Source organism: Gopherus flavomarginatus, chromosome 8 (genome assembly GCF_025201925.1).
Source record: "Gopherus flavomarginatus isolate rGopFla2 chromosome 8, rGopFla2.mat.asm, whole genome shotgun sequence".
NCBI lineage: Eukaryota > Metazoa > Chordata > Testudines > Testudinidae > Gopherus > Gopherus flavomarginatus.
Genome location: NC_066624.1, coordinates 62,942,807 through 62,961,107, shown reverse-complemented (window position 1 = coordinate 62,961,107; position 18,301 = coordinate 62,942,807). Strand labels below are relative to the sequence as shown.

General features: G+C 49.5%; 2 protein-coding genes across 4 annotated transcripts in view; both read right to left on the bottom strand.

The window, feature by feature from the left end:
- Positions 1–3,065, bottom strand: part of TRPM2 (transient receptor potential cation channel subfamily M member 2) — a 17,180-nt gene extending 14,115 nt beyond the window's left edge. For 2 of the 3 annotated variants that reach the window (XM_050965536.1, XM_050965537.1), the window contains exons 1-3: positions 2,462–3,065; positions 645–826; positions 290–422 (exon numbers count right to left, since the gene is read on the bottom strand). In XM_050965536.1, coding sequence (XP_050821493.1) covers positions 290–422; positions 645–826; positions 2,462–2,733 — 587 coding nt within the window. In that variant the 5' untranslated portion in view covers positions 2,734–3,065. The remainder of the gene's footprint in view (positions 1–289; positions 423–644; positions 827–2,461) is intronic. The other variant, XM_050965538.1, reaches the window with a different exon arrangement.
- LOC127056913 (transient receptor potential cation channel subfamily M member 2-like) lies at positions 2,751–18,301 on the bottom strand. Its single transcript, XM_050965245.1, has 6 exons — positions 18,169–18,301; positions 8,207–8,455; positions 6,963–7,048; positions 4,193–4,361; positions 3,263–3,443; positions 2,751–2,881 (listed from the first exon to the last, which is right to left on the bottom strand). Exons 2-6 carry the CDS (start codon positions 8,381–8,383, stop codon positions 2,751–2,753), a joined length of 744 nt encoding a protein of 247 aa, XP_050821202.1. The 5' UTR covers positions 8,384–8,455; positions 18,169–18,301.

The window sequence follows — 18,301 nt, the reverse complement described above, 5'->3', positions numbered from 1 at the left end:
TCCCTCAAGAAAGAGGAATAGCTGTTTGGGGGAACCAGACTGGGGCATGTGAAGAAGCCAGGCTAACCTGGGTTCCCATCAGGGAATGCCGGGGCTTGAAGTATGTGAGACATGCATGTAGACGAGATTGTTTTAAAAGCCTTTTTCTCACCGGCTTCAGGGGGACTAGGAAGGGGGCCCTGGGGACAGCTGTCCAAAGTCCCCCACTCAGAGCTCCCTTCGTGACATCAGAGAGCACTGACACTCACAGGTCTTTTCCAGGGGAACACGGGGCGAGAACAGCCGGTACCTCTGCGCAACATCTCGGATCTTTTGCTCCATGTTCTGCTTCTCCTGGCACTGCTGGTGCTGCAGGTAGTTCTCCTTCAGGTACGTCTCCCAGGAGAGAAGGGCCGCTTCCTCGTTCTTCTCCAGCTTTTCTTCTGCAGAAGAAACCGAAGAGCTGAGACCCAGAGGAGAACCCCCAGGTCCCTCAGACCCAGGCCCTATTCCATGCCACTCACACACTAGTGGCATTATGTCTCCTCCAGATCCCAGTCTGGCCTGGAGAACATCAGCACCTCCCCATAGCCCTTCGAGCCAGCCTAACGGAGGCGAGGCCCCATCGCATCACAACCGGCCTGGCCTGGCAAGGAACTCCTTACTGAGCTGTTTGTGCCGCTTTGCTGGTTGCCGGAGCAGGACCCTCTTGACAAAGAGCTGCAGATGGTTGAAGAGGATGAAGGGCGGGGGAGCAGCAGGCCGGCCGTGATACTCCTCAATCAGGTCGTGCCGCTGGAACTTCCAGATCTGGTCGGTGTGCTCCTGCACCTGCTGAAACGTGTAGCTGGGAGGAGGGCCCAGGGGCAAGGGATTAGCTACGGTCATGCCAGTGGGTGCCAGGCAGGGGGTCTGCAAGCCAGCGCTGGGCACCACCCCAGGCACTGCACTCTGCCCTTCTCGCTGGCTTCCAGCCTTGACTTTTCTTTCATTCCTGGTCTCCCTTCCTGGTGCTTGCAGAGCACAGGGGCTGGCCCTGGCACAGAGGGGTGGATGGGCTCTCAAAGGAGGGGCAGGTGGACCTAGCCTGAGTGCCTGACAATGTGCCGGCACCACAGCACCCAATCAGCTCACGAGGTTCCTCAGCACTTTTGGCTGGTATCTCAGGCTTGCATCTAGAGCAGGTCATCTCACATCTGAGCCAGCATGCCCAGGAACTAGCCTGCATGCCAGCCAGTGCAGCTGGGACCCTACATCCACCCCTCAAGCTGGTCAGGACACCCAGGATCCCCAATCCCCACCCCCAAGCAGGTCAAGGCACCTGGGACTCCCCAGTCCACCTTCCCAGGCAAGCCAGTGAAGCTGGGACTGTCCATCCAGCCCCCAGACAGGTCAGGGCAGCTGGGGTCCTCAATCCACCCCCCTCCACATAGACAAGTGTATCTGGGGGCCCCAGTCCATCTCCTCACACACAGGTCAATGCACCCACGGTCCCCAGTTCAACTCCCCTGACATATAGACAAGTACTTCTGGGGGTCCCCCAAGTCCACTTTCTTACATACACAGGTCAGTGCACCTGGGGGCCCCACAACCTCTTCCCCTACACATCAGTGCACCTGGGGCCCCCCAATCTGCCCCTCATGCAGGTCAGTGCACCAAGGGCCCACACATAGAAGTCAGTGAGCCTGCGGCCCCCAAACCCTCCATACACATGCAGGTCAGGGCACCTGCTCCCCTCAAGTACAGGACAGCGGGATGGATCAGCTAAGCAAGACACTACAACTCCCTGCAGCCCCTCCCCGCTGTTCATCCCTGCCCTGGGCCAGGCAGGAGGAGGGGCCATGATCAGGAAGCAGGGACTTTTTATGGCAAGCAGGGAGCTGCAGAGAAGAAGCCCCAGGAACCATGTGGAGAGCCCTGTGGAACAGGCTGTGACAGCCAGGTTCAGGTCCATGTGGGGCTTATCGGGGAGCAGCAGCAGCTAGGCAGTGAGCAGTGCAGAGGGGCCCCAATGAGAGATATTAACCGAGCCTGGCCTGGAAACTCGCAATGCTTATTTGTTTGGCTAGAGCCAGGCCGGGAGAGGGGACCCCAGGCACGAGGCCCAAAGAGCCAGACTCTCAGCTGGAGTGTCCCAGGACCACACAGGAGCCACTTTGGCTCATGCTGAGCTGAGTTGAAGCCTCTTGTCTCTGGGGTGCAACCTTCCCTTTTCCTGCCAGCCCTAGGAAAGGCCTTGCCCTGAGCCCCGTGTCTGAGCGGTTCCTGGGACCCACTCAGGCTAGTGCCTGCAACGCCTCGCTGCTGAAGCCCCTACCCCCTTCACTGCCTGCCACCGAGCAGCAGTATGCCTGGCACGCTGTTGCCCTACCTCCCCCTAGTTTGGTACGCTCCAGCACTGAGCAGCCCCTTCCCCCATTTACAATAGCAATGGCCCCCCACAGGGGCACTGAGCAGGGGTGGGGCGCTGGGTCTGACTCACTTGAACATGGCGATGAGTAGGTTGAGGAGGAGGATGTTTGTGAAGAGCAGATACAGGCAGAGCAAGATGACTGTCAGCCATTCGGGGAAGACGGGCCGCTTGTCCTTATTGCTCTCAGGGCACTTGGGCTTGTAGGGGTCTGTTCCATTCGGGCTGCACTGATCCAGACTGAAGTTCACTCCTGCGAGAGAAGAGACCAGGGTTTCACAGTGGCAGGCTCTGTCATTGCCCCGGCTGTGTTTTACATGCTGCTGATCTGAGCGGCTCTGCATGGACCCAGCAGCCCACCTTAAACAGACCAGTTTAACAGCAGCTCTCTTCGGTCTGTAACACTACTTTGTTCCTGCCCTTCCAGGCCAGGGAGTTCTGTGAGGTCCTCAGACTCAGCCCCTGCATGGCGCATCTGCCCCCAGCTGCCTCCTGGACAATGGAGCAATAGATGCTTGTAACTGACTGGTCGTTTCTTAGCAGTAACTCACAGGTAGGAGAGCGGCTGGAGCTTTTTTCTCTGCTCCGCCCCGAGGCTGCCAAGTGCAGTCGCTAATCAGTGATGAGTTACCCTCTAGACTTGGTAGAACAGCGTTACCTGACCCACCGATGAGCGGAATTCTATTCTATTCCATTCCAATTCTGACACCACTCTCACCACCGTATTAGCTGAGCTCCTTCCCTAACACATTATCCCCCAATGAGAACACCCCAGCTCTTTTCCCTCAGGGATATAAACAGGGCTCTCCTCCAGCACAGCCCCAGGAATGCTCTGCCCACCCTCAGGGACTATATACCACTGGCGGGTGTTACCTGTTGTTTGGGCCACCTTGACCAGCCCCCGTCGGAAGATGTTCTTCAGCCTTGGCATCATGTTGAAGTTTTTAGCTCCCCCGGTCACAGAGATGAGCAGGTTGGGCACGTCGAGGCCCCAATGCTGAGTCATCAGCTGGTAGATAATGCACGGAGGGGTGTCCGCTGAGACGCGCACATACTGTGGGTGGTGGGTGGTGCAAAACACAGGGAAGGGAGGGAGTAAAACCCACTGCACCTACCCAGAGAGAAAAGCCAGCCAGGGACTCATCCTAGCCAACATGGGAAGAATCAAACTTCTTTCCTCTAGGCAGTTCCTTTCTCTCCCCACCCCAGTTCCTCACCTTCCTGTAAAGGACTAGGCCTGCGTGTAGAGGAACATCTCCCTCCACTGCCCCATGCATCACCTCAGGGCCAGTCCAGCCTGGCAGCTGACTCTGTCACCGCACAGTATCCCCGAGGCGACAGATTCCCCCCTCCAAGGAGAGGCTGAGATGACAACACGACGTATGCTACTGCTATTCTAGTGCCAAGACCTGGGGAGTGTGAGGTTGACTCAGAGCTGGATGCTGTACCTGTTCCCTCCCACTTCCATGAGATTCAGACCCCCAGGAGTCTGAGGCAGGAGAAGTGGAGGAAGTTGCACACTGAATCTTGATCCACCAAATGGCTTCAGAGGAGGCCTCAGATTTACTTGTCCTGGTCCTGGTCCTCCTCCCCTCTCCCCAGAGCTGCTCCAGCTGTTGGTAGGGTGAACAAGGTGACCCCATCTGCCCCCTCCCTTTCTCTGCTGGGACCAGGGCTGCCTTTGGGGCCTCTCCCCATCTAGCATCAAAGGCAGGCAATAGGCCCATTCCATCAGCCGTAAGTGCCGAGCAGCAGGGTTTCAATATGGGATCCCTGTCCCCTAGACACTAGAGACTGACCCACCTTTCCCACCTTTGGTCCCAGACCCGCAAAGCTGATATCACCAAACGCATCCGTCGGCATTTCTTGGATGTGCCTCTTGGGGTCCCATTCTTTCCCCAGGAAAACAGATGACTTTGTAGCCTTTTCCAGGTGCTGTTCCCTGGGGTAACCACATTCACACATGACCCTCCTGCAAGAAAACAGCATCAGCAACCCCCTGAACTCAGAAGGGGAGTCTCTGGCAGTTACAGGCAGATGAGTCCCTTGGCAATCTCAGACTGGAAGCAGTGGCAGTGGCTTACTTTGAAAATGCCCAACACCAGTCCCTAGGGAGGTTAAATCTCCTGCCCAGCTTGCTCATCGGCCATTGGCTATGGAGACAAAATCACTGTGAGGAAGAGATCATTGTGCATGGTAGAGTGCAGCAAAAATCAGCATTTCCATCCTGCAGGACATTCCGATATCTGGACATTGTTTTCACCCCAAATTAAGCCAAAATATATTTTAAAAATCGTGGAACAAAAAGTTCTGGAAAATATTGATTCAGAAATGGTGAATCATTTTGTTCTGAGATAGTTCAATGTTAAGCTACACATCCTGGTAGTGCTTTGCATTGTCTCTTGGGAGGTGTAGTTCTGGGTGCTTCATGTCCTAATGTCCCCAGTAGCAGGTCTCCATGGCAAGATTACATCTCCTTTAATGCACTGTAGTCAGCTCCCATGATGCACCACACAGGTCAGTTTGAGGGGATGCCACATGCTGCACCATGAGACATGTAGTCCAGCCTTGGAGCTCAGATCATAGGGGGAGAATCACTGGAACTACACCTCCCATGAGGCAATGCACCACTAAAGGGGAAAGAAGTCCAGTGGTGAATGGACCCAAAATGAAATAATTCATGAAATATTTTTCCATTAGGATATTGAAAAATTTAGGCAAAATAGAAATTTTCGCATAGAAAATTTTAACTTTGCGGAAACTGCATTTTCCATCAAAAATTCGTTTTGATTGAAAATTCCCAACCAGTTGTAGTGCAGAGTGCTTTGCACCACTGACTTGTTAAGTGTGGTAGAAGCTCACTAATCTGCACAGTGTCCAGGAGACTTGATGGACACTGCTCAGTGCTGTGAACTAGTCAGTAGGTGAACAACCATAATCAGGAGTCACACCTGCATTGCAGAAGGAACCCAGGGTTTCCTATTATTATAGCTGACAATGCTTCATAACAGTGTAACAAGCCAAGGCTTGTGGCTAAGCACTGGACTGATTCCCTGTGCGAGCTCAAGCCTCAGCTCTGTGGATCTCAGCTCCAGAACTACTAAAACGGGATAACGGTTTTTCCAGTCTCTGTCTATTTGGTTTGTCAGCTCTTTGTGGCAGGGGCTGTCTCTTACTATGCACAGCGCCTAGCACAATGGAGCCCTGATCTCAGTGGGGCCTTTAAATGTTACAATAGTAATACATTACCATAGTATATTTTCCTGAAGTAAATGCAACCTCACTACAGTCATCAGCAATGTGCAGTGGGAACACTGGAGATTTTATGAGGATTACCTATGTTTGCAACTTTGTACAGTGACACTTAGCACAGTCCTACTGTATTCATTAGCTAGGATTCAAGCCTTTCCCCTTAGCCCCATGTTTAGAAGCCGTCTCCTCCATCTCCTGTTGCCTGGGAGAGCAGCTGCCCAGATTTTGATCCTGACATTATATTAGAGCTGCTCAACAATTTTGTTGGATTTTTGACTAAAATAATGTTTTTGTGAAAGCATCTGCCTTCTGCAGAAAAATTCAGTTTTCTGTTCAAACACAGAACACACAAAAAACTGAAATGTTTTGGCTACCCCCCGCCCAAATTTTTATCTGGAAATACTGCTGCAGAGCCTTATTGGAGTTATAGTTCAGTTTCTTTATATCTCCATTCCCTTGTATGTGTGGAGCTCCCCAGCTGGACTACACCTCCCATGGTGCACCATCACCAGGGACTCTCATGCTGCACCAGCTTCCCTCTCCAAGAAAGGAGACTGTGGTGTGTCATGGGAAATATCCAACCAGACAGCTCAGCCTATAAATAATAATAATTCCTATAATGCTTAGCTGTTTATATAGTGCTTGCCATCAGAAGATCTCAAAGCACTTTTCAAAGGGTGGTAACTCATACGTATAAGTATACATTGTCAGTTTAAAGAAAGAGAGCGAGGGTAGCCACTCATGCATTCCCAGAAAACATGGTACTTCTGGGAATGGCATGGACCCACCACTGCTGACATGACCTTGCACTCATGGTGAGTGTAAGGTCACACCACTTGGAGGACATCATTTGGAAGAGTATGCCACTCCACTCCCACTGGTGTGACCTTACACTCAGCTGAATGGCCTGCCTGATGGGAGGCACCAGAACTACAACTCCCATGAGGCATCATGGCTGTATTTGCAAATCAAAATATATCCGTTTTCAAATTTCCACCAAAAAAATCCCAATTTTCTGTAGAAAATTTAAACAAAAACTACATTTTTTATTTTTGTTTCCATCAAAGTTTTCCACAGGAATAAGAACAACATTTTTCAACCAGTTGCGCTTAGCACTGTAGAATAAGCTGAAGAAACGCAACATTTCTTCTCCAGGAAATCTTTCTCTGTATTCTCTTTGTGCAGCTCCCAGACCATCATTGCACTCCTCTCCTTGTAGCAGAAATGGGCTTAACACTGGATGTTGACTCTACTTTCCTGCAATGTGGATGGAAAGCAAGAAGCAGATGGAAGGGGGAAAACATCAGTGCATTTGACTTACCCAGTATCTGACATTTGGGAACTTTCAACAAAGTATACACACTCCTTCTTCTTGATGTTTTCAGGAATCCACGAGCTGAGATTCTCCTAATGGGTGGAGAGAATAAGGGAAACAGCAGACCTAAACGGTTTCAGACAAAGACCAGATTACATAGGTTCCTACAACTGATCCACAGAAAAAGGGGCACATCACAGATTCAGCGTGCAATGCCTCGCAGCCAGTACATAGAGAAACAAAGGTCATAACAGCAAAAAACCCAAGGGGAATTTGACAATTTCAGTTAGACAGATAGCAGAGTGAGGACTCTGCCAGCACACTGTGTACCAGACAGACAAATGTGTGCCCAAAACTGAGGATGGCGAGACACGAAGGAGCAGTGAGGGCTGAGTCTAATAGCTTATTCACACTTTGAATGTGTTGCGGGTTAACTTGAGTTATTTCATGTTAAATTGGTGGCAGGGCCGGCTCCAGGCACCAGCGAATGAAGCAGGTGCTTAGGGCGGCCAATCGGAAGGGGAGGCGTGTCCAGGTCTTTGGCGGCAATTCGGCGGCGGGTCATTCAGCCCCTCTCGGAGTGAAGGATCTGCTGCCAAATTGCCGCTGAGGAATGAAGCAGCACAGTAGAGCTGCTGCTGAAGTGCCACCAATCGCGGCTTTTTTTTTTCTTTTCCTTCGCCGTTTGGGGCGGCAAAAAAGCCTGAGCCAGCCCTGATTGGTGGGGGCTTTGTCTGGTCAAGCAGGAAGAAAGGAGTTGTGGCTCCTTTAAGGAATCCCCACTCCTTAGGGTTGGAAGGTGGGTAGAGGGATGGGACATCACCTGAGCTGGGGGTTGGCCAGAGGGGCTCAGGTGAGCCACTGATCCCTGCAGACAAAGGTTAAGGAATGTGAATGCCCTGCCCTTCCTCATTCCAGAAGCATCAGAACAGCTCTGGGACTGAGAGTGATGCCATTAGCGGGTTTGTTTTCACCTTGTGTGAATTGGATTGGCAGAACGGTTCCCCTCCATGTGTCCACGTCTCCCAGGGCACTTTGTCTGTCTCCCTGGCTATTGGAGAAAAGCAGGTAATGACTCTAACTACTACCTCCTCCAAATGATACTCTGTTCCTGGACTGAGAAGCCCTTTTAGCCTACTCCCACCAACCCACGTCTGGGCTCAGAGCATCTCCTGGTTATGCCTCTGACTCTTACACATGGTCAGTGTATTTGCTGGCCTCCCCCTAACCTTGGCTTGGTCTAAACTTGCCTTTTCATTATTGCCAGTGGCAAAGTGAGCCTTCCCCTTGCTCTTACAGAAGGCACTATTGCTGCGTCTGAGGTTGGGAACCATTTCGAGGTCACAAATCTTAGGATGCACAACGCAGCTGTCTCCCTCATCAGGGCAGACTCCATTCAGCTCTGGGCGTAGCATTCTGGTTTGCATGCCACTCCCAGCTACAGGCAGGTCTCTCGTCACCCTCAACGCAGCCTCTTGAGTTTGTTATGCCGAGAAGTACTGAAATGCAATGAAACAGAAAATACTAAACATGCATCAGAAACACGAGGACACTTGAGCTGGTGCTTGCTGCTAGGAGAACACCCCTTACCATGAATCCTCTCCCTCCAATCCCAGCATGCTTTGGGATTTGTTTCAGATGTGAACTAGACCAGCTATGCATGTCACGCAGCACAGACTTCTAAATTCATCTATTGTTTTCCTATTCATTCAGGCCCTGAATGAATGATCACAGAATCACAGAAATGTAGGGCTGGACAGGACCTCAAGCAGCCATCTAGTCCATCCACTGACCAAATAAACCTAGACCATCCCTGAGAGGTGTTTGTCCAACCTGTTTTTTAAAATCTCCAATGAGGGGGATTCCACAACCTCCCTAGGTAACTTGGTCCAGTGTTTAAGTATTCTTATAATTAGAAAGTTCTTCCTAATATCTAACCTAAATCTCCCTTGCTGCAAATTAAGCCAATTAAATTATGAGATAGGGAAGATTTTAATTAAAAAAACAAAACAGCAACATACACTGCATCTAAATGTAAGTGTTTGTATCAATATGTATGCCTAGTTGTGGGCTTATATCTATATCATCAACAGCTGAGTTGTTAATTTTTTATCTATCACCCATGGCATATGACCCAGAGACACAACCACAGACCATTCTCCAAGTCAGACATTCATTGTTAACCATAGATACTGCCATCTTCTTTGTTACCCTCCATACACAGAGCAGAGATTCAACTCCTCACTCAGCTCAACACCTCATATCTCCCACACACAGCCCAGAAATGATACCTTGCTCACACCAAGCCATTATTCCACCAAATGGGAAAATACCCAATCTATCTGAGCCACCCTATCTCTATAGATTAGAAATCCCATGTCTTCTCTATTCACCCTGCTGGGGTGGGTCAAGCACCTTCCGGCTACCCATCAGCTATCCACCTTCATCCAGCTCGCTTTCCACATACAGACGAAACCCTTAGTTACCCCTGCACCACACCGAGCTAGTATGTTACTTGTCCTTTCTTTAGAATGTCAGGCAGCCAGAGTGCATGCTCCCTCCTTTCAAAGGGTGTAGCACCCTCCAAGCTCACCCTGACTCCCAGATCCCCGGGGCGAGATGTAGGCACGCTGCTCATGGGAGCCCTGCTGGACTGACAGACTCCACCTGTAGCTGTGGTCTAAAGCCACAACTGTGCCCTCAGTGCTATGAGGCTAATTTCATTCATGTCTGTGGAGCACTTTAAGATCTTCAGATGGAATATGCTATAAAAGAGCAAAGTGTTATGATTATTATTTATTCATACACCTGGCAGAACGATTCAGCCTCCACCACATCACAATCTGTCTGGGTCATGAGCAAATAAGCCAGTTTTCCAGCAAAGGGATAAGTTCAAATGTTGTAGTCTTGATGTATAATTGTTTTATTAGATGTGCTAATTTTTTTGTCTCCCTCATTAAGGCCTCTGAGATGCTACCAGATGCTATTGCTAATTCAATAGGTGGCACAATATGGGACCAGTGCCCCAGTATGGCACTAGCTGGTGTAACTGTGCTGCAAATGCCATGTTTCACATGAAATATTGTTGTAAAAATAAGTTCCTGTCCTCTTTTGCTCTCTGGCACTTTCCATAGATTTCAGACCAGAAGGGACCACTGTGGTCATCTAGTATGACCTCCTGTGTAACACAAGTCATAGGACTGCCCTGAATTTACTCCTGTTTGAACTAGGGCAGATCTTCTAGAAAAACAAATAACCATCCAATCTTGATTTAAAAATGGCCAGTGATGGAGCATCTACCACAGCTGTGGGGAAACTGTGCTAATGGTTACTTACCTTCACTGTTACAAATGCACGCCTTTCTTCTAGCCTGAATTTACCTAGCTTCCAGCCTTTGGATCTTGTTACAACTGTGTCTCTAGACTCAAGAGCTTCTGATTATCTGGCACTTGCAGACTGTGAACAAGTCACCCCACAACCTTCTCTTGGTTAAGTGAAATATATTGAGTTCCTTGAGTCTATGTAAAGCCCAGTGGGTCTTAAACCTAGCCCGGCAGAGCTGCTAGGCAGCAAACAGCACCATGCTACCACCCAGCAGAAGCTGTAACCAGCTCCAGCTCCACTACCCACAACCAGCTGTGGACACAGCCCCTGGGAAGTTCCGTCTCAAGGGAACAGACAGGCAGCAACCTCATGGCTCCTGACTGGCTCCCTGCCATATATAATCCCCAGGGATATTCCAGGAAGTCTCTAGCTAGCAGTGTGGATCTCCTATAACTACTTTTACCATTCCTACTTCTGAACTCCTGGCTTTGGCTTGATTTGGGCCTTGCCTCCTTACCCAGACCTTGACACTTGACCTTTGGTATTGATCCTAGCCTGGAACCTGACTACAGACTCCTCTGCTACTCTCAGCCTCAGGTTTGACCCAGCTCTGACCTTTGGTCCTGACTACCCTGGTTAGAGTCCTGACAGCCTATCACTATAAGGCATGTTTTTTAATCCTTTAATCATTCTCATGGTTCTTCATTGAACCCTCTCCAACTTATCAACATCCTTCTTGAATTGTGGGTACCAGAACCGGACGTGTTCTGGTAACAGTTGCACTAGTGCCAAATACAGAAGTAAAATAACTTCTCCACTCCCACTTGAGATTCCCCTGTTCATGAAGGGTTGCATTAGCCCTTTTGGTCTGAGAGTTCCACTGGGAGCTTGGGTACAGCTGACTATATACCATGACTGCCTATTCTTTTTAAGACTCAGTGCTCCCCAGGATAGTCCCTCGTCCTGCATGTCCTCCATTCTTTGGACCTAGATGTATGGCTTTATATTTGGTTGTATTAAAATGCATGTTTGCTTGTGCCTAGGTTGCTCTATATCAGTGACCTGCCCTCTTTATTTACCACTCCCCCAGTCTTTGTGTAGAATAGCTACTTTATTAACCTCCGAGACCTGGTCACACTGCTTTCTGCCTATTGTACTTATACTCCTTGTGTGTTTCCAGACTGCACCTTGTATCCTAAAGTGGTGCCTAGCCTTGTTGTGAACAGTTGTACAGGTGCAGTATTCCACCCCAGAGGTAGCTGCAATGCATCCCGGGGGAAGTGATTCCTCTGTGGTTGTGTCTGATAATCTCAAAGGAAATAGGCTGGACGTTGAGAGGCAAAGACTAAGAAGGCAACAATAGTTAATCCTTGATGATATTATACCTTAACAGTAGCAACTCCTACTACTAAGCTTGCCTAACATTTCTAATTATAACCCCAGGCTGGATTGCTTTGCCAGTTGTTCAGACTGCAATTTTCTATGCTTGCTCTCTGCCTCAGGCTGAATTTTCTTTTGGAAGAGTTCAGTCATTTCTGCCACAGTTGGGAATAGAATCCAGGTCTCTGCTATCCTATCTTTGATAGGATAATGAGTCTTGTGGATAAGGGAGAAGTGGTGGATGTGGTATACCTAGACTTTAGTAAGGCATTTGATACAGTCTCACATGATATTCTTATTGATAAACTAGGCAAATATAATTTAGATGGGGCTACTATAAGGTGGGTGCATAACTGGCTGGATAACCATACTCAGAGAGTAGTTATTAATGGCTCCCAATCCTGCTGGAAAGGTATAACAAGTGGGGTTCCGCAGGGGTCTGTTTTGGGACCAGCTCTGTTCAATATCTTCATCAACGACTTAGATGTTGGCATAGAAAGTACGCTTATTAAGTTTGCAGATGATACCAAACTGGGAGGGATTGCAACTGCTTTGGAGGACAGGGTCATAATTAAAAATGATCTGGACAAATTGGAGAAATGGTCTGAGATAAACCAGATGAAGTTTAATAAAGACAAATGCAAAGTGGTCCACTTAGGAAGGAACAATTAGTTTCACACATATAGAATGGGAAGAGACTGTCTAGGAAGGAGTACAGCAGAAAGGGATCTAGGGGTTATAGTGGACCACAAGCTAAATATGAGTCAACAGTGTGATGCTGTTGCAAAAAAAGCAAACATGATTCTAGGATGCATTAACAGGTGTGTTGTGAGCAAGACACGAGAAGTCATTCTTCCGCTCTACTCTGCACTGGTTAGGCCTCAACTGGAGTATTGTGTCCAGTTCTGGGCACCACATTTCAAGAAAGATGTGGAGAAATTGGAGAGGGTCCAGAGAAGAGCAACAAGAATGATTAAAGGTTTTGAGAACATGACCTACGAAGGAAAGCTGAAAGAATTGGGTTTGTTTAGTTTGGAAAAGAGAAGACTGAGAGGGGACATGATAGCAGTTTTCAGATATCTAAAAGGGTGTCATCAGGAGGACAGAGAAAACTTGTTCACCTTAGCCTCTAATGATAGAACAAGAAGCAATGGGCTTAAACTGCAGCAAGAGATATTTAGGTTGGACATTAGGAAAAAGTTCCTAACTGTCAGGGTGGTTAAACACTGGAATAAATTGCCTAGGGAGGTTGTGGAATCTCCATCTCTGGAGATATTTAAGAGTAGGTTAGATAAATGTCTATCAGGGATGGTCTAGACAGTATTTGGTCATGCCATGAAGACAGGGGACTGGACTCGATGACCTCTCGAGGTCCCTTCCAGTACTAGAGTCTATGAATCTATGAAAATTTACCCCCAGTTCTCAGCTGCTTAGCCCCACAGCTTCTCAGGCAGAAGAAGGAAGGGAAAGGTGCCACCTCTACTTGGCTATATGCCTATGAAATAGGGCTACGCCTGCATAGGTTGCCCATAGTTTCTATAGCCCAGATTTTAAAAGGTATTTAAGTTCTAGGCATATGTCTTGCATTCCCCTCTCCAGTGGCCGGTCCACAGAAAAGCTCACACCCTTCTGTCACTGGTAACTAATGGAGTTAGCCCTTAGCTCAAGTGGTGGAGGGCTCATAGACTCATAGACTCTAGGACTGGAAGGGACCTCGAGAGGTCATCGAGTCCAGTCCCCTGCCCTCATGGGCTGTGTTATGGGGGTGAAGACTATGGACTGATAGCCCTGTTGATGCCTGATGGTTTTCTCACTGTTGAAATTGATAGATTGTGCATCTTTCTTTTAAAATAACCTGGGAAATGACATACAATAAACTAGATTAACATTCTTCTAATCACCTTACAAAATCAAGCACTGAAAAATTAGGAAACACCAAAATGAAGAAAAATCCATGCAACCTTAGTTCAGGTCTCTTGTGCCTTAGGATGCTGTCTTTAATGATCACATGCTATTTCCCTCCCCCCGAAACACTGCCTTATTCAGTGCACAGGCTGGATGGTGCTCCCTGAATGCATTGGAGTTAAGCGGTAAATGAAGCTACAGTCAGTAGAACCCTTTGCTTTTTCACTGCAAAAGTTGGAAAGTGTGTCAGGAATGAGGCAGAAAACTACAGGAGGAATGAGAATGGGCATGTGGTTAAGGCAGCTGATTGCCACTAAGGAGACCTAGGTTCTGGCCTTTGCTCTCCTCCATGCAGATGTTGGCTAGATCATCACACCAAACGTTTCCACAAGTAGCCGCCAGTTCTGTACTTCTCATTTTCTGCCCATTTAACCAGAGATACGTCATTTAAGGGCTGAGTGTTCACACGTGGGACTGAAGTCAATGGGTTCTGTGGGTGATTGGCCCCTATGAAAAATCAGCCACTTGAGATAAAATTTTCAAAACCATTGAAATAATTTAACAACTTACATCCCACTTTCAAAAGTGACTTAGGGGCATGCAGGAGCTGAAATACCATTGACTTGCAGAGAGACTTGGGCTTCTTCGGCCCAGATCCTCAAAGGCTTTTAGGTACCTAACTCCCATTTCTCCCATGGATGTCAATGGGAGCTAGATACCTAAGCGCCTTTGAGCATCTGAGCCCTGTGTGCCTAGCATTCTTTAGAAAATGGAACATAGGCTCCTAAGTCACTTAGCTGCGTATTATTATTCCCAGGTGTCCAATGGGACTGCCAAGATCAAAAGCAGGAAAAAATGTACACTGCCTTTTGAGGACCTCACTGATGGGTGTCTCAAGCTAGGCTCCCATAGGTAACATTTTCAAAAACTGCTATCTCACAGGGAGTCATAAAGACAAAGTCACTAATATTTGGGAACGAAGCACTCAGGTACTGTAGTAATAAGCAGGCCCAGAATCTGATAATTCTGTATTTAGTGCCTATTTGGGATGGTTTGCAGTAAATAAGGCCTGAGGGTTACACACTGAATGATGAGTGGAGAGAGAGAAACATTGAGAAGCTGCCTCATTCCCAACGTACTAGCCACTCTCTGCATGGAATGAGGCAGGGACATTTTAGCGGGGAGAAACAGTATATTGGCTAAAGAGGGCCTTGGCCTACATCAAAGAAATCCTGAGCATGCACTAGAGATGGCTGAACACAATCACAATTAGTTAATATTTTGCTCAGTGCCTCCATCAAACAGCAGAAGGCAATCCCATCTCACCCTCTCTGGTATCTACTTGTATAGATGTTGGAAAAAGGGGTAGCGTGGTGCTGAAAGGGAGTATAGTAACTCACAAAAGTTCCAGAATTGTCCCTGACTCTTTAAAAAGGTGTCCCATTTCCATGTCCTTCACTTCATCAGGCTCAGCACAGCTCCAGCTGCTACCATCCCTGCATGTCACACAAAGTACCCCAGCCACACTAGCTTCACAATTTCCCACTACCCAGAGGAGCAGGGCTGACAAAAATTTGGTCTCCAGGCCAGATAAAACCTCCCAAGGAAAACTCCCTCTGCTGAAGATTCCCTGCAAGTAATCAGGGCTCTGCTTGCACTGGGTGGAGAAGTGGGTCACTGCTTTAGGGGCCCCAGTGGCATAGTCCACCAGCACTAGGAGAGACCTGTTTGCTCTCCAGGCAGGTTTATCCACAACAGCCATACTAATTCCCTGCAAAAGACACTATATGATAAGAATCAGTTTCTAAAGCCATTTGTATCCATCTCCCCCATCTCCTATCCACTGCTCCAGGACTTGCACTCTAGTTCTACAGCCTTATATGTCCTGGGACAATAAAAGATCCAAGTTTCCCTTTGCCTGGTTTGCTGGGTGCCTGTTTGTTACTGGTGTAATGTCCAGCAATTTGGACTGGTATTTGTGAGGCACCCCTCATTGCTTACAGATCAGGAGCCCGCTGGCTGCAAGGAAGATTCTGCTCTCCAAGGACTCGCTCTGTGCGGCTGGGCTGGCTGGTTACCTGTGGGAGCTCCCCACCTGTGCCTGATCTCACGACGGAACCCTCCGTTAGCTGTTCCGGCCGAGTTCTGGCTAGCCTGGGGACTGTATTCAGTAATCCTATCCACGGGGAAGGATCACCATCATTTAAAGTGCTACAGCCAGCATATGTCGATGTGGGTAGGGCCAGGCTCTGGCCTGATAACGGTTAGCTGTGGCCATGTAGCCCCCTGACCCTTGGCCACTTCTCTTTTACCCTGGCTGGGAAGCATGTGTTCCTCAGACTCCAGCTTAGCAGCGGTGATGGCCCCATGCATGGAGCAAGTGAGTTGTAAGCACAGTGGGAGTGGAACACCTTTCATATTAAGCCATTTCCCAGCATGTGTAGGGCACAACAGCTATCAGTCTGGACCCTGACCTGGGTCCCTCTTCTTTGTGCTGTTCACTGAATTGCCAAGTGTGGGTGAGGGTTAATGCAGCCATGGGGGTGGAGGGTGGGAGTGCTGAGCTGCCAGCCAGGGGCTGTGAGAGTGTTCCCAGCTGCCAGAGCCTGGGTGACCAGGCTGGAGAATCTAGCTGCTGAGGATATGACTGGTACAGTACAATACGGGAGGAACATGAACCGTTGCAGGGAGGTCCCTAGTCAGCCAGGGAACGCCATTACACTGCAAGTAGAGCACCACTCAGTATAACGTCAAGAGCCCCAAGGCAGCCTCCAGACTGGGCTGCTCCTACCTAAATTCCCTCTAAGCTGCACAGCCACGCAGTAGCCTATTAAGCGCCACTCCAGCTGCAGCGAGGAGAGATGTCTCTCCCCCAGCCCCGGACCTGCCATGGCTGGAGGAGAGGCACCTCTCCCATGGCCCCAACCCGGTCCGGACCTGCTGTAGTCAGGGGAGAGGTGCCTATCCCATGATCCCAGGTGCTGCTCCAGGGAGAGAGGGCTGGGGGCAGTCCCCACTGTAGCCCTGGGGCAGCCTGTGCCCCAAACCCCTCATCCCTGGCCCCACCCCAGAGCCCTCACCCCCAGCCAGAGACCTCACCCAAACCCTCTGCCCCAGTCCTGAGCCTCTCATCCCCAGCCCCACCTCAGAGCCTGCACCCCCAGCCAGAGACCTCATCCAAACCCTCTGCCACAGTCCTGAGCCCCTCATCCCCAGCCCCACCTCAGAGCCCACACCCCCAGCCAGAGTCCTCACCCCTGCATACCAACTCTTTACCCCAGCCCTCAGCCCCTCATCCCTGGCCCCACCACAGAGCCTGCACTCTAGCCAGAGCCCTCATACCCCTAGACCTCAACCCTCTGCCCCAGCCTTGAGCCCCCTCCCACACTCCAAACCCCTTGGTCACACATCACCTCCATACTGGTGCACATAACAAAATTCATTACGCACATGAGTGGGAAAAATTAGAGGGAACACTGGTTCCCACTAAATAAATAAAGGTACCTGTTCAGTCAGTCTGTTTTCAATCGCTCCCCACCATATCACCCCTTATCCAGCCCCAGGCAAAAACACCCTCCATGCCTTCAGAGGGCTCCCAAGTCTGTCTCTGCCCCCAGAGCGCAGCAGAGTTCTCTTGGAGTGGCTGCCTCTTGCCCCATCTCACCCTGGGACCACTCCCCTCTCCATAGTTCACCATTGGCTTTCTTTGTGCAGAATGTTCCAAGACTCGACGGTTATGGGCACAGTGGCCTTGTGAAATGAGGAGCAGTGGTGTTCTAGAAATAGGCTGGAGTCAGCAGCAGGAAGGGCCATGGTAACAATGCATACAGTATGGAAATGCCCAGGTCGTCATGGTGAGGAGATCACCATGCAGGTCAGGCTTACAAAAGCCCCTAGGGAACCGTGGTGCACCAGTCCCATTGACTTGAAGGGCCAGATTTTGCCAGCCTGGCCTTCCTTCTGTGCTTGCAATTATTTGTGGGTATCAATGCTACCCTTTATAAGCCTAGCTACGTGTTACGCGGAGGGCTAAATGATGTCATCAAATGTGCCCATCATTGGTTGCTCCTACAAAATTGTGGGTCTGAAAAGCGAGGCCAGGATAAAACTTAGGCTTGCGACAAACCCTAAACTAGCCAGCGGTGCCTAGCATGCACAGCGCTCGCTGAAGGGCATTCACACAGAGCCCTCCAATGGGCACCATATACACAGGAACCTACAAAGAGAAAGCACAGGTGCATCTTCCGAGGTGGACATGCACACAGCCTATCTTACTGGGAGCACACGTACATGGGAGCGCTCATGTGTCACATGCATACATGCACAGGGCATGGTGAGGACCCCAACGTGGTTCTGAATGCATGAAAGGGTTCTTGCAGTCTTGCCCTACAGAATAGTTGCAGGTAGCATGATTCCTGAGCAATTTTGGACAGCCCTCAGCAGCATTTCTGTCAGATTCTGTCCTTCTGCCGGGCACTGGGTGCTATTGACATTGTCTAGGACAGCAATTCCCAGCCTTTGCAGCTTCTAGGCCCTGGCTTAAGTTCTTGAAAATCTGCTAAGACCCGACACAGAAACTGTACATGCCAAACAATTTACCTGCCTGCACCTGCTGTGCATCCTCCTCCTGCATCTGCCGCTCAGACGTTCTTCAGTGCCAGGCCTGGGGAAGGTCCCTTCGGCTCACCCTCCAGGCAGGTCATTTGACTAGTTGAGACCCAGGTGATGAGAGAAGA